The sequence below is a fragment of the Pleurodeles waltl genome, chromosome 10 (assembly GCF_031143425.1).
Source record: "Pleurodeles waltl isolate 20211129_DDA chromosome 10, aPleWal1.hap1.20221129, whole genome shotgun sequence".
NCBI classification, from domain to species: Eukaryota; Metazoa; Chordata; class Amphibia; order Caudata; family Salamandridae; genus Pleurodeles; species Pleurodeles waltl.
The window spans coordinates 793,690,645-793,712,114 of record NC_090449.1 but is presented as its reverse complement, the minus strand read 5'-3'; the positions used below and the strand labels follow the sequence as shown (position 1 = coordinate 793,712,114).

Here is a 21,470-nt window from a genome sequence, read left to right as displayed (position 1 = left end):
GTTGATAGCTAACTGTAACTTACACCTCTTACATTGACATAAGACATATATGTAATGAGGATTGTTAATCATCGGTACTGTACAGCCAATGAACCAGCCATCACTAAACGACCGGGCATAGAATAACTGAAGAGATCTGTTACACACTGTGTGTCAATCATAAGACTTTAATATAGTCCTCAACTGCAGGTCCCAAATATATATACACACATTATCGCCACTTCTTTACATCTCACAAAGACGCTCAGATATGGAATAATAGTAAAATTGCACATCCCAGAAGATCTCTCCACTTCTCCCTCCCTACAACCAGCTCAGGTCCACAACTAGACACAAATATTCTGATTAGACAACCCAGTGCAGTAACTATCTAAGCAGACTATAATCATAACAAATAACATAAAAGGACCTGTCTGCGTACTGAAAAATCATAAACTGCAGGTCAGTGTCTCTCACACCTCATCATCCACCTCACTACTACTGCTGCACCCCATAACACGATAATCGCACCTTGGTGGTCAATACGCACAACATGGAAACACTTCCCACATAAGATCACAAAACAAAGACAATACCTTTAGAACCATACATTCTCCTCTATGTTGTATAGCTTGCTGCCCATGTACATAAGCGCTTCAGGGCCATACGTGGTGTAGTACGTGCTATACAAAGCTCCAACACAGTCCAATACAATATTTAGCATTTGTTTTGTTTCTATTAAAATCATTGTTACCATCACACACTTCGTTTGGGGGGCAGAGATTATTATGGGCTGGCCTGGCCCTCTGGAAATATTGCCCTCATATGTACAGGATACAGGTGACTTTCTATACATTATAGATGATATCAGATTTGATGGAAACTTTATCTTGATGGGCTTGGATGTGAACAGTCTGTACACAAGCATTCCCAATGAATTGGGTATACAGGCCTGTCCCCATTTTTTAAGAGCACAATCATTATCCCTCTTCTTCCACTATCAAATGCTGTTAGACATTATTTGGTTCTGTCTAAACAACATTTTTTTCTCTGACAGCAAAATCTGTTGTCAGACCCAGGGCATGGCTATGGGATTGTTCCTGGGCTGGTGGTCAGGAACATCTACCTTTTTGAAGCCCATGCTTTGGGTCAGATACATCAACAATATTTCGTCATTTGGAATAGGACAAACTGCAGCTAAACAATTTGTACAACAGTTGAACAAAAACAATCTGAATTTATCCTTGACAAGTCACATCAGCAGAAATATGATTACTTTTCTGGATCTCGCAGTAGAGGCCAAGGATGAAACCTTAGACATGAAATTGTATAGAAAGCATATAGCCGGAAATAGCTTACTTCATGCAAAAAGTCATCATCCAACTAAGTTGATTACAAGTATCCTCTATGGGGAATTACTACGAGCTAGGAGGAACTGTAGTACAGAAAAAGCATACAATGGAGAGCAAAAAACAATGGTTATGAGATTTCGTGAGAGGCTATAACCAAAAGATAATTCAAGAAGCAGTAGACACAGTACAGAAGGTACAGAGAGAAAACACCATAAAGAACCAGAGAAGATGGGGATAGCCAGATACATCTTATTACTACCTACAGTCTACAAGTGTTACAAAATAAGAAGAATTTTCAAAAGTAACGGGCACATTTTACAATCAGACGATACTATTAATAAATACATAGGAGAACACCCACAGTTAACATTTAGAAAAAGTATATCATTGCATGGCAACTATGTAGAAATGTCATCACTACTCTATCAAGGAGGAAAGATATGTTACCCAAAGGGTATTTCAAAGGCACTAAGTGCAAAGACTGCAGGTATAGAAATAATACTAAGGAGATTAATTTTCAGACTGTCAAAAGTATAAAATAGCTCAATACTTAACTTGTAATTCAGATTACTGCATTTACTGTCTGACATTGTGACAAAAACTATATAGGCATCACAAAACAGAGTTGAAAAACAAGTGCTGGAACACATCCATGCTATTGTATACAGTGACCCACAATACCTGATAGCACGGCATTTCAATGAAGTCCATGACAAAAATATTGCACTATTAGAAATGATAGTCATGGACAGAATTGTGCCCAATGCAAGAGCAAGGGGACCAGGTCCTTCTCCTGAGGCATCTGGAGTCCAGGTACATTATTACATTCAATGCAGTAGTACCAACATGTCTTAACTCTGATGAGGAACTAGCAGTCCATTTAGGCTAAAAAAAATCTGAATATTGTAGTCTAATGATATTTTTGCTGAAGCTTTCTTTTTTCTAGGTCTTTTTGAGAAGACAAAATAGTTTTTAATAAGGTTTTTTAATGTTTTGATATACTTGATACACGTGCAGCAAATCATTAATTGTAAGGACAGATATGATTCTTTTGATGAGCATCAGCATATAACAATCTTCATTCCATATCGGGGGATTCCTTTCTGTGCTTGTGAGCTTCTGCTGAGGGCCCCTCTTTGAGACAAGGCCTGGGGAGTCGTCTAGAATAGAAGTATTATATTTTAGAACAATGGCCGTTCCCTGTAAGGTAAAATGATACTGTGCATATTGGGCAGCTGTTATTAATGGGAAATCTCTTATCAATGAGTCAAGGTGTGGGTGGATACAGTTGGTAATTAGATATAACTTGCACTTAATAGAGTTCAATCATGCCAGGTGATACCACAAATGTATCATTATTTTGATGAACTTTTAGAACTTATCTGAAAAACCTGCAGGAGAATGAACATCAGGAATAATGTAATGAAAATAATATAATGAAAATGTTTTCGTTGCACAGGACTATTTATCTGGAACGTTTTATGAATATACCTTGTGTTGGAAAATGGAGCCATGCGGAATGAAACAATCGTTGTAATTTTGTATATACTTTGCTCACCAAATGAATGCATGCAATTCATTTTGTTGCCATTCTAATATGGCGGCTGTAAGACAGCAGATTTTTTACATTCATGCTTTGGAGTCCATTATTGTTGTCTTTTGCATTGTCACTTTAAAATTCACTATACGCAATGGTTCTTTTGATACTCTGATCCTTGAGCAAGAGGAGCTTTCCTCGAAACACGTTGGGTTTATGTGGCTCCCACAATAAATTGCACAGATTTTTCACTGCAACCAAGGCCCGTGTTTTGATTTCTTTGTTGGAACCTTCGCAAATTGGATGTATATAGATAGATAGATAGAAATATCCATCTATATATCTAACATCTGTATCATACATATACAAATACATCTGCATGCAATCCCTGTATAAAAGCTCAGATCTAATTTCTTAGTAAAGGTAATTTGTGACACTGAAATAAAGAAACGATGTAGCCTCTCATTTGTAATAACTTATTACAGTGAGTCCTTAAATCACAATCCCTGCTGCCCAGGCCAGCAGCCAATTGGAAACAGAGGTCAAAGAGCATAATTAAAACTGCAGTTAAAAAATAAAGTGCCTTTTGCTTCTTCTGCTCTGTTTCTCCAAATGAAAGTGATAAGCAGAAAAGAGCTGCATGTGGCAATATGTTTAGTTTTTAGGTACTTTCAGTAAAGATAGAATCTCTCTCTGTTTCTGTGCATTGAGAGCTACAGCAATTTTTAAACCGGATTTGATTTAAACTGATTCTAATCTTTTTGCAGCAAACATCTCATCATTTTTGGTGTGTTTAATTTTGGACTGTAACTTCAAATTTTATCCTTCATGTTTCCAGACACACACACTCATATGAAAGACCACCACAGCAAGGTTGTTAGTGGTTTGTGGGAAGGGTTACGGTGTGATATTTATTCTAAGGAGTACAGTACCCACTGCTGTGTGTTACAAGGATATCGCAAGTCACCTCAGAGTTCCATTACCTTATAAAGGAACTCTGCCTTCGGCATTGTTCTCTAAATGGTCACAGAATAGGTACTGCAGGGGACACTTCATCCCATATATATGTGCCTAGTACTTGGCAATATTAATGTATTCCTATGCTGTACTTCAGCCTTCCTACCTTTGCACTCCTCTTTCCCACTGTGAACCTCGAATTGCAAGTATCGGTGCAGTCATCTCTCCTGTAACTGCACAACCTTTTATTATCTAAGTATAATATATCCACACTGGATGAACTACCTGGTTAAAATGCAACTCAACATTTTGTAATTAAGGTTTATAGAATAAAAGTTTGCAATGTGATTTTCCATTTATAAAGACTAGTAATTTCAGTACGTTACACTGTGTGATCTGCATTACATTTACCATTATTGCACTTAAGAATTGAGTGCACTACTTGTAACGGGAATGTAAAATGGCAAACAATGTAATGAGTTAACTGGTATTCTGCTGTAGTGAGGGATTGTGAAGGAATCTCTAGAATAGTCTCTATTTAAATACATTTTAAGGGGTAATTAATTCTATAAACTACTAATTTCCAGTATTATTACATATAGTAGAAAATGGGGATGACTGTTTCAAGGTTTCATAAGTGATCCAGTGAACAAGGTTGTTTGAGATTGTAAGGGTATTTGCTGTATCACAGTTCTGCTCTGAACGTTGATGTGGTTCTTGAGTACTGCCAGATTTTGAGTACTATTGACGCTGCAGGGTGAGCGACTTAAACGTTCGCATCTCACTTATGCTCCACTCCAAGTAAGTCCTATTCAGTCTTCCAGCCTTAGTTTATAAATTGAGTATCATTAAATTGGGTAATGGTGACACATGTTTACAGCGTTTAGAAATGGCAGAAGTGGTATTTAAAGCACTGTACAAATATGTGTTATGATGACATGGGTAGTTTAAACAGAAAGAAAAGTCCTTTCAGTTTCTGGATGTTGTATTTTAATATTTGCAGTGGGTCGGGGTTTAACAACGTGAAATTGGAAGGTTTCAAGTACAAGCAGTGACAATTGGGTACATTTTTTCTTTTTTTTTCCCATCTGTGGACATTTTTGAGTATTTAATAATAAAAGTACAGGTCTGAACATGGGGCTGCCATTGTTTTGTACCAGAACATGGTATCGAATGGAGGTTGATGGAAGCCATTTTGTCCCGACATTAAAGCACAAAGCAGGGAAAGAGCATATCATGAGGTTGTAACTGTCCTCCCAGCCAAATATAGTCTTTCTGTGTAGAGAACACTTTAAGATCACTTGCCTTTTCCTGCCAATTTGAAGGCAAGAAAACCCTCGCTAGCTGCAAAAGGCTGAAGCACAGCGACTTTGTCTGAATGGTAGATTGATGCTCTTTAATTTAAGATACAGCACCCATCCCCCAATATCAATACTCTATCATTTTTCAAGACACATACTAAAGGGAGAGAAATGACAGTGTTGTCCCCGTGTATAAAAACAAGTCACCCGTGCCTTGTGCTTCTTGACATTAACACTTCTTTTCTTTGACCTTTGACAGGTTAGGGCTTGACCCAAAGCTCTTGGCCAAAATTCTGAATATGAGCTCAGGCCGTTGCTGGTCAAGCGACACCTATAATCCTGTTCCAGGCGTGATGGAAGGCGTCCCCTCCAGCAATAATTACCAAGGTGGCTTCGGGACAACGCTGATGGCTAAGGTAAAGCACATGAAAGAATAAGAACGTAATTACAGGCATGCATAAGCCAGTTCATCCCTTGTAAGATATGCAGTAAACACAAAATTAGTGTGTGGAGGTTTTTTTTAAATAAAAAAATAAAGCGAAACCATGTAAATTATTATACTACATATCAAATTTTAGTTAAATCTGCAGAGGATCCACTTATAATTTTATTGCCACCACCATTTCTGTTTGATACTGTGTTTTTTTTTTTTTTTTTTAAATAATATATATTCACTGACATATTAGGGTGTTGAAGGACTTAATGTGGTTGCTTTTTGTTGCTACTTAATGCAGTTCGATGATTTTCTACCTCGCCCCCGAGGTTTATAGTTAATAGCGTTCTGAGCTAAGGACATGGGACTGTGTTTTTAAATTTAGTTTAACTAGTGTGCATTTTATGATTTGTTAAAACACTATTGATTCTGTTGTGTTGCCCCCTTGACAAGGGAAAAAAATAATAAACTCAAACTCTATTACAGCTAAATAAATGTCAGTAGTACAATGTTTTATTTTAATGTTGAATGTGTTTACGTTGACACTTCCCACAGCCCATATTTCTATTGAGAAATATACCAGCATACCACATTCAATTTCATGCATACACGTTTTGAGCAAGATGTCCAGCGGCCCAATGTGAGATTATATCTCACATGCAACATTTCTAATTGTAAAGGCTTCTTGGCTTTAGAACAGGTGTCTATGGTGAAGCAGCAACCTCAAACGTCCCCTACAAGTTTAAAAACAAAAAAAAACAGTGTAGGTGATCATAGTTTGTCTTACTCTGCCTCTGTATTTTTCTTTACCCCCATACACTTCCGGTCTCCAAACCACACTATTGCAGTTTCTATTTATCTCTACTTTGTTTCTTTCTCTCTGTTTTCATATCGTTCTCCTCCTTTCTTTCTTTTCTGCCTTTTTTTTTTTTTTCACCTTCTGTCAAATTTATTTCAATTATTAAAAATAAATCTTGGTCACCAAAAATGAATGCTGATGCTAGCAACCCGCAACCACCAGCACATATTTACCACTGGCCACATACAGGAGAAGCAAAGTTGCGGCAAGAAAGGTCTGAAGCTTTTTAATTTTTTTAAAACTGCTTCTAAAAAAACAATAGCATTTTGCTCATGTGCTTTGTAAAATGCGCCTACAACATGGAAAATGGAACTCTGATTATATCTTTTTCGTCTCCTCTTTCAAGAGTTCCCCCGCTGTTTCTAAAATATTTTAATGAGTATGTTTTTAATAAGCTGAATAGAAAAGAACTTCTGAATATCTCTCTTTGGTTACATTTAACAGAGGAAATTCCCTATAGTCCTATTAGTGTTTACCTTGCACACTAAATTTTATATTTCCCATAATAATTGTGAGAAAATATGTTTTTGTCTTTTTGTGCCCCCACCTAGACAAATTTATTTTATACTGAGAAAGGATGGGGGATTGACTCAGTTGAAAAAATGTAAAGCTCACAGCTTTAGTTATACAGGGGTACCCACAATGGAGAAGAATTGAGCACACAGATGTATTTGTAGGTGGTGTGAAATGTTTTAGATCGGAGTCCACATTCCAGCACATAAGGCCTCCTTTGTGTCTAGAATGCATCTTTGGGCAGGCACCCTGTGTTCACATCGTTAAAAAAAAAAAAAAAAAAAGTGTTTGGTTGCACATTATCTGTTGTGGCATGGAAGGAGCAGAAGTTAAGGTTTCTTCTACCATGCCCAGACATTGATACTATAAGCATTGAGTGACCAGTCCGCTTTGTAAAGTAGTAGAAGTTGTAGTTCAAAGGCTTCTCTCAGAAGTGGGCCTGAACATTTCCTCATGCCAGCTTACCATTGGTGAAGGGATATTGCCCTACTGAGAGCGTTCTGCCCAGCGTACTGCTGTAGCCTTAAAAAGTTAAGACCGTTTATCCGAGATCACCACTGTGCACTACACTACCTAGATTAGCCAAAATTGTTTTGCATTAAATATATAAAATAAAGAAATCCCATCCAAGGAATGTGAATTGAGCACCACATTTGGGCTTTCATTCAGTTAGAAAACAAACATTGTATCAAAGCATCTTATTATCTCTGTGTCTCTTGAAATCATTTGCCAAACATCACACAAAGCAGGCAGTCATTAGCACACATTGACATTCTGTTGTCTGTGTCCCATTATGGATACATATGATCAGCTTTGGACTCCTAATATTCTCTACCAAAGGTAATATATCTAAAATAAAAAAAGTAGGGGCAGGGAAGTGAATCAACTCATAATTTTCTCCATATTGCATAGTTCTCAAAATGAAAACTTAATAATTGAAGGGTATTCTAACATTTTGTTCTTTATGCAGACAGCATCTTCAACAGTCGATAGTTTGTAGTTCAATAGCTGATATAGTAGTTCACAATTACTCCCAAGTCCAGGGAGTCGGTCTCATCCTAGATCAATTACTATTATTGCCTTTTCATAATGTACAATGTTTTAGAGCACTGAAAGCACACTGCACTATGTTACAAGAAGATTTTGGCATGATTTAGTAACTAGGTTGAGTATACTATAAAGACACATGGCTATGGAGTGATATAGGTCTAAAGCCAGAACATTTATTCCAATGTCTCATGTTTAAGTATTGACATTACAGCTGGTTCCATCATAGAGGTTGGTAATGCACCTCCTGTTCTTCAAAAAAATGACAAGTAGAAGTGCAGTTTTTATTTTGTAGTGCACATTAGATAATTCACCTTAAAATGTAATTGTCCAGGCAGGAGTTTGAGTTTAGATACAGCAGGAGGCAGCAGTGGCCAGAGTTATCGGCCTAAGAGTTATGGTTTTGTCTAGCACTTTAGACAAGGCGTTGGAGTTGACAAGATCAGTAATAGCCCAAGTGGCTTATGTGGTAGGCTTGTCTCTTGCTCTTTTTGAAGAGACAAATTTAGTTTTTCATAAGTTTTATGTAGACTCTTGACTTGTTGTTCTGATAAGAGTAATTCAGTTTGTGAGTCATTTGTTGTTGATGATGAAGACTTTTAGGTAGAGTTGCATGTCACTGCTATTAATGGATTTTGATGCATCTTTGAGTTGTTCTGCCAGGGGTTCTGCGGAGAGAGTTTGCATGATGGTCTAAGTGGTGGCAGATAGTTTCGGTTATTTTATATTTGTGTCAGGGCATTATCATTGACTGTTGATTGAAGTGGAAAGTTTGTTAAACGTAAATGGACATAGATCCCCTCCATCATTTACTAGGAGAGAATCATCCAAGGTTGGATATTTGCAGCTTTGGAGCAGCATCATGACCCGAAACCTCCTAGGAAGAAGTGAACATTGATTTTGTTGTGCAACTGGATAGAGATCGCTTTTTTGGAATAACTTAAAACAAAATGTAGTTGACTTGGTCTTTGGGATCCATGGGATGTTTGTCTTGGAGAGGTGGAGTGTCAGGTTTTAAGTGATTCTGTAAATTATTTTTGATTGAGGGAGGCATTGATCATTTTAAGAACGTGCTTCAGTTCCACTCTGGATAGTGAATTCATCATGGTTTAATGTGAGAGTGTGGGTTGTAAACATGATGCGTGGTTACTTTGGCTGTGAATATGCTAGCAAGTCATTTAAAGGAGATCTATTTGTGGGTGTTAAGTGAAGGGACAAGGGGTAGTGTGGTCTGTTTTTGGTGTTGCTGTAAAGTCTGGTCTTGTATATTTTCTCTGTGACTAACTTGTTGATTGCATTGCACGTTGGGCCCTAATTGGGCTTATGTAGGCTTGGACTGCTTTGCCTCAGTTTTTCCCCATTATCTGAGGCATTCGGATGCCCACATAGTTAAACCAGACCCTCATAATTTCAAACATTTCATTAAACTTTTTGAAGCCTTTGCTGCTGTTATCAATTTGCTGTCCTCCCACATATAAAATGTAACAAAGATTATTTTGCTCGGACTGATTCAGTCTTCTTTTAGACTATTGAGACAATTTTTCACCACAGAACTGTTTATGTTGCAAAAAGCTGAAGCGATTGCTCAAATTCGATTGACGGCACTCTGGTGTGCTTTCCACTGCATATCATATTCAAAGCCTTCTGATTTATGTCGTAATTTAGCCCCTATGTTTGGAGTGGCAGAACTTACATTTCAACTCAACCTATTTGTAAAAGATTTGGCATTTTGTTGTCCGCTTATTCGGCTGATTTTTTTTTTGATTTTTTTTTTCTCCTTCTTCTCCCGTAACGTAGACTGTATAGCACCTCCACCTATTTCAAATTGGATGCTGTCAATACAATAATGTCTACAGTTAAAGTGGTTAGTTAATTGATCTGTCATCACCTGGCTCTTCTGAAAATCCTTCTCATAAAAATCTTAGAGACTAATACTTTGTTTGGATATGGAAAGGTACTTGCTGAACTCCTTCAAAAATTCCCTCCAGAAAGAATGTTTCCTCCTTCCATCCGCAGTGTTAATCAGCATAAGGGTCATTTCTAGTGCAGATGTACTACCTTTTTTCTTTTTCACCTTAAAAAGCCATTTGTTTCACTTGTTTTCCCCTTTCTCTTCTGCGTAGGCAAGTGTATAGTGTTGCGTATGTATAAATAACAGAAGTTACGGGTCTCACTCTCTGGGTTTCTCAAGCAGATTCAGCATGAATGCTGTGTGTTGGAAATGGCCCTCTCTGCAGGGTCACCCCCAAATGTTTGCCTTTTCATCCACATATTGCTGAATTTATGTTTGTTGGCCTTAGGACTTTGTGCACTTAACCACTGCTAACCAGTGCTAAAGTGCTTATGTTCTCTCTCTAGAACATGGTCACATTGGTTTATATCCAATTGGCCTATTTAATTTACTTATAAGTCCCTTGTAGAGAGTTATACCATATACCCAGGGTTTGTAAATTAAATGCTACAGTGCAGTACTTCTTGTGCTACCCACTTAGTTAGCACTTTAAACCATGTCCCAGGCCTGCCTTTGCAACCTGAATGTTACACAGTCATGGCGATGTGACATTTAAAACCCCTTGCCAAGCCTTAAACCCTCCTATTACATATATATCACCCCTAAAGTATGCCCTAGGTAGCACATAGGGCAGGGCACTGTGTAAGTAAAAGGTAGGACATGTACGTTTAAGTTGTACATGGCCTGGTAGTTAAAAACTCCCAAATGTTTTTCACCACTCTGAGGATTACCTCTCTCATAGGATAACATTGGGTATTCCTTATTACATTTAATAGGCTGTGATTCCTAATTAAGCAGGGATGGGTCTGTCATGTTTAGTACCTATGGAATTGTAATGACAACTTCAACTTTGCCATTAAAGAGAATTTATCATTACAATTGTGTAAATGCCGCTTTTCGAAAGTTGGCATTTTCCTGCTCTTAGCACTGTGTGTCTGCAGCCTGTCTCTGATCACTTGTCTGGTGTGGGTGACAGCTTGGCTTTGTGTATTCCTTCTAGACAGCCACGAACAATGGGAGCTTAGGTGTGATTTGATGGACCATTAACTGGTATGATGGTGGGGCGGAGCTAAGCTCAGCCCAACTTCCACTTTAATAGGCTTTGACCTGTCTCCTCACAATAGGTCTAACAACCCTGTATGGTTACTCCAACCAGCTTGGAGCCAGGGCAGGGAAGGAAGGGGATTCCCTGCCCTTCAAAACCAGAACTAGGGCACCAAAGTATACATTTTAGACCTCAAACACCACAACTTCAGTAAACCTCTGGATCTGTGGATAGTCTGCCAGGAAGGACTGCTGGTTAACTACAAGGACTGCTACTCTGATTGACTGTTGATCTGTAAGAACCGTTTCTTGCTGTGCTGACCTGCTTCCCTCCTTGCCTGGGTAAGGAGGACTGCATCCACAACATTTGAACCTATTACAAGAGTGACTCCAAGGGCTTCCTGGCTTGCCTCCTGTTCTTCTGAATTCTCAGGAGCACAAACGACTTCTAACTTATCACCTACAGCGCCTGACTCTGCCATCTGTGAGTCTAGCCTGGCCAAGTGGTGAAAATCCAGTAGTGGGCCTTTGTAAGTGGGTATAAAGAGCTGCTTCAGTCCAGAATCCTTTCATCAATGCCATTGTGCTGCTCAGAACTTGCACATCTTCATCAACTCCAACACATCGCCGCTGCTGAGAGGATCAGGGGCAACGCATCTCCTTCTGTGCTTCTCCTCCCGTTTGGACACATCTTTGACTTTGCAGGGCTCAGGACTAAAGGATTGTCGATGACGCATCACGTCCTCTACTCCTTGCATCCCTGGCTCTGCTCCTTGCATCCCTGGCTCTGCTCCTAGAATCTCCCTTGAAATTGACACAACCAGCGTACTGTTTCAGCAGACCAAGGCTTGTCCCTGTATCCGACCCACGCTCCCTGCTGTTGGCCTGACTGTTCAGATGTGACTCTGTCCCTCATGAGTAGATAGTCCTGGTTGGTGCTCAAAGACTACATTTCAGTTTAGTCTTTAAAATGTAATAACTAAAGTTCTACTAATTAAATTTTTATAGTTTGTTCATTAAATTGAGTTCTAATTTTCTAACAAGAAATTGTATCTTTTTAGTGTAGTATGTTCACTATTTTACTGTTTGAAGTGTTGCAGAAATACTTAGCATATTGCATCTTAACTATCCTGACTGCTCTTTGCCAAGCTACTGGGGGGTGAACACAAGTTAATTTAGGGTGTGCGGGGATTTAACCTGATTAGGATTGTGGTTCCTGCTTGGGCAGGGTGCATAACTCTGCGAACCAGAAACCCAGTCTCTAACACTGTTAGACTGTGATACACGGAATAAAGGAAATGTTTTAAAGCACATAACCTTATATATTAATGGTTAGTAGCCAACTATAGTCATAACTTACAACAATAACCACCAATCCTCTGACCTACGTCTAAGCACTTTGTCAAATAGGTGGAGTTATTCCCATGTGTTCAAGAGATTAAGACAATCTGGAAGAAGTACGGCTATTGGTAATATACCACACCAATTAATAATGATTGTACCAACAGGAATTAAGTTAAAACATAGATTATAATTAAAAGGAATTATAGATACTATAGTGCATATAAAAACCTTCGAATTTAATTTGCATTTATATAGCTAAACTGTTGCCTGTGATAATCATCAATGATTAATACTTCTAAAACTTTTCTGAGTGTATGTAGCTAACACATACATTGTACAGCACCAATAGTATTATTCCAAATAGTAGGTCTTGATTATGAGTGAGGTTGAGTGAAATTGTTGCATAGTTTGTGTTAATTCTGCGCGTGCCATTACAAACTATTCTGTGAGCGATATCTCTCCATTCAGATTTACACCCTGTGTTTCTGCATGCTAATTTTACGACTGGTGGAATACCACATGCAGAAAAACCATTTGACCCTTTTACAAGTTGTTGAAAATTCCGAAAGACAGGAGGAATTTGCACGTAAAATATCCTCCTCCTCAAGCAGATGATAACCCCGTGAAATCACTAGAAGAAAGTATCTCTGCTGTAAAGCGAGGATACAATTACTTAAAAATGTTAGTCATAAATAATATTTAACCTTATCTGTGGCAGATTAAACAGTTACTTATATTTTGTTTTTTAAAAAGTGTATCAACAACAGTAACAAGCCATCATTCCTCTCGTTCACTGTAGGTTTACATAATTACATTTTTATTCAGAATGTTAAAAAGTATTAATGCAAATTTAAAGCCAGCATATGCATGGTTATACACTAACATATATTTAAATGTAAAGTTAGCAAAATAAGCAGTATTATGCGGAAGGCAAGCCCAGCTACACTTGTCCACCCTGGTTTTTCCCAGATACCGATGCGATCTTCAAGGTAAGTACTTCCCGAATAGTTTACACTTAGATCTGTGTTCACGGGCCTGTCTCTGATCTCTCCCCTTTCACAGTCATCTACTCGAACTACTTCCACAACTACTATTTCTTACGTAACCCTCCTTTCTCAAATACCCAGCCTTAATTTATTGCATCCCCTCTACTCTGTTGGATTGGTCAGACAATGCCTGATGCTGTTTCGTGCCTCCCTCTTCTGTTCACTCCATTCCCACTCCTTCTAGTTTAAAATGTCTGTGGCCGAAGTTGACCCCTGGAGATTTCCAAGCTTCTCCTGTATCAGTGTTGCCACATCGTTCTCATTCTTCCATAGTGACAACAATATTTTTTCCTTTAATCTTTGGCTTAACCAAGCACTAGACATCACTCTTCCTCTTGGTAAATTGAGACTCTGTCTGAAGCCAAGTACAAGTCCGAAAGATTTGAACCGATCTGGAAGAAAGAATATGCCTTTGAAAAGCAGAGCCATCTCATGGGCAGCTCAAACCGACTGTAAAATACTGGTCCATTCCTCCAAAGTCAATTTCTGTGCTAGCAGAATTCCCTCAGCTAAGACGTTTTCGAAAGAGTTTTTTTCAAATTGTAAGTTGTCTGTCTGCTCCTGACTGCACAGCCAATGCCATAACTCCTGCCCAGGCCCTCTGCAACAACCTCACAGACTATTTGCTTAACAAAATTGACATAATTTTTAAATCTTTCCTAGTCAGCTTTCCAGCAGGGACACAGATCATCATGATTCGATTCACCTCCCACAATTTTACCTCTTTAATAATTATGACCCACTTTTGATGATGCTGCAGCAGTGATTTCCACAATCTTATTATTGCGTCTCATCTGCTTCTCCCCTCGATACTTGTTACTCTCAGATAATGCAGAGTTTATCCCCTTTTGCTCCTCAAACACTTCTATTCGTCTGCAATATATCTATTAAGACAGCTTCTGTCCAGGAAGCCTGGAAACACTCACTTTTTATCTGCTTTAAAAAAAAAATGCTCAGGTGATCTATCCTAACCTCAGTAGGATTCACCCCAACTGCCTTCTTCCACTCTTCCTCAAGCTCTTGGAGAAAGCTGTTGATATGCTGTCCTTGAGTAAAATCACTTGCTGGGTTTGGGCCTTCTCCCAGCACTAAGAACACGCTGGTCTTGGTGCAGGATGACCTAAGAATGCTAGCAGACCAGGGCTGATCCACAGCCTTGATCATGTGAGTCTTGTCCACTGTAATCAGCACAGTTTCTCACGTTCCACACCTATGGCCTAATTTATACCCTCTTAGTGCCACATGTGTGTCATTTTGTGACGCAAAAGTGGTGCAAAGTTACAAAATATAGTTGAATTTTGTAAGTATACGCTGCTTTTACGTCAAAAAATGACACAAATGCAGTGCTAAAATTTTTTACATCAGGCCCCTAGATCGCCTTCTTGCAGGAGAAATGGCAGCTTCACTTAAGCCTGGTTAGAAGACTTTCTCTCCAAAGGATCTCAAGATGACTATATGGCTGCCTACTGTTCTGAATTCAAAATTCGTCTTTTCAGGGTACTTCAGGACTGCTCCCCAAGTCCCTCTTTCCTCAATCTTCATATCTATCCTCTTGCTCTACTCATCCGCTCCTTAAGCTTAATGTTCATGAGCTTTGTTGGTGACACTCAAATCCTGCTTTCCTTAAACAGGGAAAACCTTATAAATTAGACTTCTGGTCTTGCTCATAAGCTTTCCGTTTGTGCTCATGTTAGCAAGCTTTGCTGTTCGTGCTTTTTGCTTGCTGGAGCTGCTATTCAAGATCCTTCCCATTCTAGTGGCTCTCACCCTTTACACGGTTGTTAAGTCCATCATCTTGACTAGCTTATACTAATGTAATGGCCTGGGTTTGGGCCCTACCGCCATCTTTCGAAAAGCTGCAGCTCACTTGGCACTGTAGTAACCAAACTAGCCTTTGTCAGCAGTGTTCAGAAAGCGCACTGGCTACCCAGTAAAAAATGGTCATCTTCAAAGCAATGTGCATTACTTTTCATGTCTTCTATTGCTTTGGCACCAAATTCTTTCAAGACAGATTTCTGCATTAGCACCCTCCATGCTTATCCTAGGTTCTGCCTTGCAAGGTCCAGTGCTTTTTCAGCAGCCAAACTTTGGTATTATCTCCCATCGCATTTCACATTTTGCGATAAGTGGCCACCTTTTAAGGAAGCCCTGAGAACCTGGCTATTTTCTATCTAATGTGCCCTCTCATGCTTTTTGCTTGATTTCACACCCCACACTGTCAGGATACCTTCCAGGTAAGGCTATACAAATTGCATTATATTAGACACAAAACCAGTCCTGCAAGGCACTAAAACAGCAATGAGCAAATGTAGTTACTGCCAATCAGTGGCACAACAATAGTCTTAGAAAAAGAAGAGTCACACATGACAGTGCTGAAAATATTTAAGTGAACCTAACCATTGATCAATAACAACCCCACATGCAGGTACAACCATTGCCAAATTATCTCCCACTCTACTACAAGTAGAATCATAAGTAAGCTCCAGTTGCCCTAGCTTGTCTCCCAGCTACTCCTTAAAAAATAATACAAATCTAGGATGACCTATAAATAGACAACAAGTAAAGCTATACACTTACAGACCACTTTTGTTAGCAGGGGTGTGACCTGACATTTGCAAATGTACTCTGTGTGCAGACCTCTTGTGAGGTCTGGGTTGGGGACACAATATGGAGAGTGTGAGGGTGGTATGGTAGAGAGGGGAGGTGAATAGCTGGTAGTACTGCTGGTTTGTCCAATGATAGGCATCTGTGTGCATGTCATTCTACTCTTATGTAAAGCATGAATATATGCTTCAGTGGCACACAGAATTGCTACATGAACATCACTATGCCACCCTCATTTGGTTTCGGGCGGACAGTCCGCTTTCTGTCTTCAGAGCCCCGTTGGCTCTGTCAACAAAATGCTTCCTCCAACGACTCAAAAGAGAAGGGGTTGTTGGAGCAAGGACATTACCCCATCTTCCTTATTTAGGCTGAACAGTGTGATGACCTTTTTCTGCTCATTACTACTATGTAAAATCTTGTGGTGAGGAATGGGAAAAAAACTAAATGTTGACACCACAACCAGGTAAAAAACACTTCCTGTGTGAGGTGGTAATTAGTTGTCTTTTTAAAAAAAAAAAAATGGCTTTGTTTTATTTTTGAAAAATAAAAACTTTGTTCAATTTTGGTGCAAGGCTGTTAAAATGATGGTGGTTGTCCACCAAATGTTGTGCACCTGATTGTGGTCAGTTTGGCCGATGTAATGCCCTCCAACACCCTGGCGGAGTGTACTCCATGTACCAAACTTTAAATCTGGCCCTAAGTGCTGAATGGGCCCCAGCCCTCTATATCTTCACAAGCTCAACAGTTTTTTTTTATTCACGTCCACAATGCTGCTGTAGATGAGTGAATTGTTCTTGAAGTCTGAAATGGTTTGCCTCCATTGCAGATGCTCTTAGATTTATTGGAACCAGAGGCTTTGCACTATTATTACTTATGGTGTTCTGTGCTGAATGTGGTTTAAAGTTTTCATCATCTGAAGAGCAAGCCCAATGCCAGCAATGTCCACATCCATAGGAATCCTTGTGATTCTGTTCTTGCTCTACCTGCTCTTCCTCACTACTGATATCTCTGTCCAGGCATGATGGGCTCACATACAGAAGCTGTGGTCCTTGGCACAGGGAGTGACTTCTGTGTCCTACAGGCAACCTTGTTACCTGAAACAGTGCTTAGTGTGGTGCCTGCTGAACCTTCGGGGCTGTATGTTGTTTGTGTTTTAGCCACAGAGGATGAGGGTGTGATGCAGCTGACACTGGTAGTGGCAAGTTGGTAACATGTAAAGCAGAAGCCATTGCTGAGGATGTAGGTATCCTGCTTCTTCTCCCTGCTCCCTGTAGATGGTGGCTGTTAGACCTGGTATGTGGTTTCCCCTAACTTTTTTTGTCTTCTGACATCCTGTTTTGCTGACCTTGTCTTTGCTGGCTTTAGGACTCTGGGCACATTTTATCACTGCTAACCAGTGCTAAAGTGCATGTGTTGTCTGCTTAAAACATGGTAGAATTATCTTATCCACAAGTTCCGCTTCCATTTGTACGGCGTATTACGGCATGGGCCGTGGTACAATGGAGGGAAGAAGACCAAAGAGCTTCCTCGCTTGATGTGTGTATGAGTACTTAAGGGAATTGTTCCTACAAAGAAACTATAAGGAGTAAAGAAACTGTCTAAAGTATGTGAAGACGACAGGTAACTTGAGAGGATTCCACCATTGGCTGTGGTTGAGGTAAGGTATCTCTGCCTGTAACCATCCCTATTAGGATAAGGATGACAAAGGAGACAAAAATCTGTCAATATTAGAATATATAAAAAACCTCAGATATTGAAGAATACTCCCATTGGTCAACTAGAATAAAATCATCAGTCATTAGGGGGTCCTGAAGAAGATGAATGTAGGTATTGTTTCACCCACCAAAACATGCGTTGGCTGCTTTTAGGAGTGATCCTGGTCCGCAACACAACAACGTTTGAAGTCAAAGATCTTATCTGATAGAGACTACTGGTTGCAGATTCCTTACCTTAGAATTTTCCCCCAGGCGTCAGACTGGATCCGGAGATTTTTCTTCGCGCAATACGCTTGCGCGTCGGTAGGTGGTGTTGGTCGACTCCGTAGGCGTCGTGGACGCCGTGATGACGTCAGGAGTAGTACATAGACACTGCCCTCGCGCAGTGACGTCGGTTCTTTTCTTTCCGCGCCACGAGCTGATCCGGAGAAGAGCTACCCTCGCTAATTTTGGGCCGAATTCGACAGTTTTGTTGATTTTTTTTCTGTGCGACTTTGGTGCGTCAAGGATGTCCCCGAAGACCGGGTTCAAGCCTTGTGAGGACTGCCATCGGACGATGTCAATGACAGATCCTCATCGCGTTTGTCTGTGGTGCCTCGAGCGCGACCACAACCCAAAGTTGTGCTTTGAGTGCCAGGCCATGTACCCGAAGGCTTTAAGGGAGCGGTCCCTAAATCTAATGGCGGCCCGGCACTCGACTCCGCGTAGGTCCCGGTCGAGAGGAAGGTCTCGAGATTGGTTGCAGAGTCATCACCACTCGTCTTCTTCTAAATCCTCAGGTCAAGGTAAGAAAAAGTCGAAGTTCCATCTCTCTCTGACTTCGCCCTGTCACTCAGCTGACGCACCGCGGGAAAAGCGTCCACGCACTAGGCCTCCATCCTCGGAACACGTGTCTGGTTCGGCTCTGTGCCTCCCTGAGTTTCCCAGAGCCAGAGCGACCCCGCCCAACTAAAAGTTTTACGAGGCCATGTGCTTCATTTTTGGGTGGGCCGACCCGATACAACGTCTTTGGGCCCAATGGGGTTCGGCTGAGGGGACTACAGGTTCCGCGCCAGCAGCTTTGGCCCGACCACCGAGGTCACCTCTGGATCCGTGCGCAGATCTGCGCCGGTCGCACGCTTGAGACCGTCGATTATCGACGCTCCCGACGTCGGTGGTGCCCACTATCAACGTCGACCCAATTCTTATCCTCGGCTTCGGTAGGGCCTATTCGCCCCAGATCATATTCAGACCCTTTTTCCATGGGTACGAATATGGGGAGGAATTGGAGGGGTCCCTGGACCCTTATGAATACCAGGATGACCCTACTATGGACTGGGCACAGGACTTGGGCAAAGCCAGTGGTCTGGATACTTCTCCTGATGCTGGCATGCTGTCTCCTCCTACCGTGGCTACGGTGGAGGGAGCAACTTTGGCCTTGAGCTTCCTACTGTAGAGGTCAGGTTAATCTCCTGACGGAGGTGATTCAGCCTGGGGCGGCTTCTTCAGAACCCCTTTTGCCATTTAATGAAGCCCTCACCAATGTCCTTTTGGGTACACTGTCCAAACCCAACACAGGTGCTACTGTGAATAGGACTATCGCACGCTGCCATCGGCCCGCTCCGAATAACCCTAAATTCCTGTCCCAACACCCCATGCCTGAGAGTCTTGTTATCCAGGCTTTCTCTTCTTCAGGCGCGTTCCCTTCCGCACCCCTGGATAGGGAATCCAAAAGGCTGGAACAGTTTGGCTAGAAGTTGTTTTCTTCCTCCAGTCTTGTGCTGCAGGCTGTGAACACCGCATGCCTTTTGGGCCGCTATACCCACTCTTTGTGGGATATGGTTGTGCAAGTTCTGCCACAGATTCCGGAGGAGGTCCGTGCTATTGTCTCCCAAGCTGTGAACGATGGAAGAGATGCAGCAAAGTTCACAATCCATTGTAGGCTGGATACGACTGACTCTCTGGGCAGATCGGTTGCTACGACCGTGGCCTTACGGCGCCACGCCTGGTTACATACTTCTGGTTCTATGGGGGATGTCGAACAGTCACTCATGGACAAGCCCCTTTGATGGCACCCATCTCTTCGGAGACAAAGCGGACTCGGCCTCGGAGAGATTCAAGGATTCCTGGGCTACGGCTCCGTCCCTTGGTCTTTTCTCTGCCCCTCGCCCACCACAGTCCGCTTTTTGCCCCTTTCGTGGACACGGAAGGGGCACCCTGTATGTCCTCCACACACCCACCTTGCCTCACACTCTGGACAGCCTATGTGTGGCCGAGGACACGGAAGCCCACGTGGCCGTGGGACAGGGAACCAGAGGTCTGTCCAGTCCACCTCTGCCCCGCTGCAGCCTCCAAACCCTCCTAGTCCGTCCCCTCACTCCCGTCCAGTTGGTGGCAGGATTCCCCATAACCTGCCCTACTGGGAACATATCACCATGGATGGGTGGGTTTTGCAGATCATTTGAAAGGGCTACTCCCTCACTTTTGAATCTGCTGCACCACCCATGCCACCATCCTTCAATCACCTTCCGAAGGATCATTTGGCGCTTCTTCGCAAGGAAGTCGCAGCTCTCTTGGCCAGGGGATCTGTAGAAAAGGTCCCTCTGCCAGAAGTAGGTCGTGGTTGTTATTCACGCTACTTTCTGATACCAAAGACGGACAAGGGCTTATGTCCTATCCTAGACCTTCGGGACCTAAACTACTTCCTCAAGAAGGAGAAATTCAGAATGCTGACCCTGGCTCAGGTTCTGTCTGCCTTAGACCCAGGAGACTGGATGGTAGTGCTGGACTTGCAGGATGCATATTTCCACATCCCCATCCTGCCTGCCCACAGACGTTACCTATGATTCGTGGTAGGTCACAAGTACTTTCAGTTTACCGTGCTCCCCTTCTGTCTTACCAGCGCCCTTTGGGTGTTCACGAAAGTGATGGCGGTCGTTGCAGCTCATCTGCACAGGTTAGGGGTTTCAGTCTTCTCCTACCTTGATGACTGGCTGTTGAAGGCGGACTCGCCCCAGAAAGTCATCTCCCACCTTCAGACTATGGCGAACCTCCTGCACGCGCTGGGGTTCACTATCAATGTGCCGAAGTCACATCTGACTGTCAGTCGCTCCCTTTTATCAGGGCAGTTCTGGACACAGTGCAGTTTCTCGCTTATTCTCCTGAAAAACGAATCCAAGACATTCAGGCTATGATTCAGATCTTTCGGCCTTGGTCTTGGGTTTCAGTGAGACTGACTCTGAGGCTACTGGGCCTCCAGGCCTCCTGCATCCTGCTAGTAACACATGCCAGATGGCATATGCGGACTCTGCAGTGGGACCTGAAGTTCCAGTGGGCACAGCATCAGGAGAATCTCTCCGACCTGGTCCAGATCTCGGAGGGAACTGCGAAAGACCTGCAGTGGTAGCTTTTGAATCCAAATTGGGTCCATGGCAGATCCCTTTCCCTTCACCAGCCAGATCTCTCTATAGTGACAGATGCGCCACTTCTGGGTTTGGGTGGCCACATGGGAGAGGCAGAGATCAGAAGCCTCTGGTCTCTGGCGGAGTTGGGGCTCCATATAAATCTGCTGGAACTCTGGGTGATCAGGCTTACGTTGAAAGCATTGCTTCCCTCTCTCAAGGGGAAAGTAGTGCAGGTGTTCACGGACAATACTACCGCCATGTGGTACTCCAACAAACATGGCAGAGAAGGGTCCTGGACCCTTTGTCAGGAAACACTATGCCTCTAGACATGGCTGGAACATCAGG

The 21,470-nt window shown here is 41.8% G+C and overlaps 1 protein-coding gene across 1 annotated transcript in view; it reads left to right on the top strand.

Annotated features, from left to right (window-relative positions):
* Positions 1 to 21,470, top strand: part of HIBADH (3-hydroxyisobutyrate dehydrogenase) — a 410,015-nt gene that overhangs the window by 372,843 nt on the left and 15,702 nt on the right. Inside the window, exon 7 of the mRNA XM_069211443.1 lies at positions 5,386 to 5,542. Coding sequence (XP_069067544.1) covers positions 5,386 to 5,542 — 157 coding nt within the window. The remainder of the gene's footprint in view (positions 1 to 5,385; positions 5,543 to 21,470) is intronic.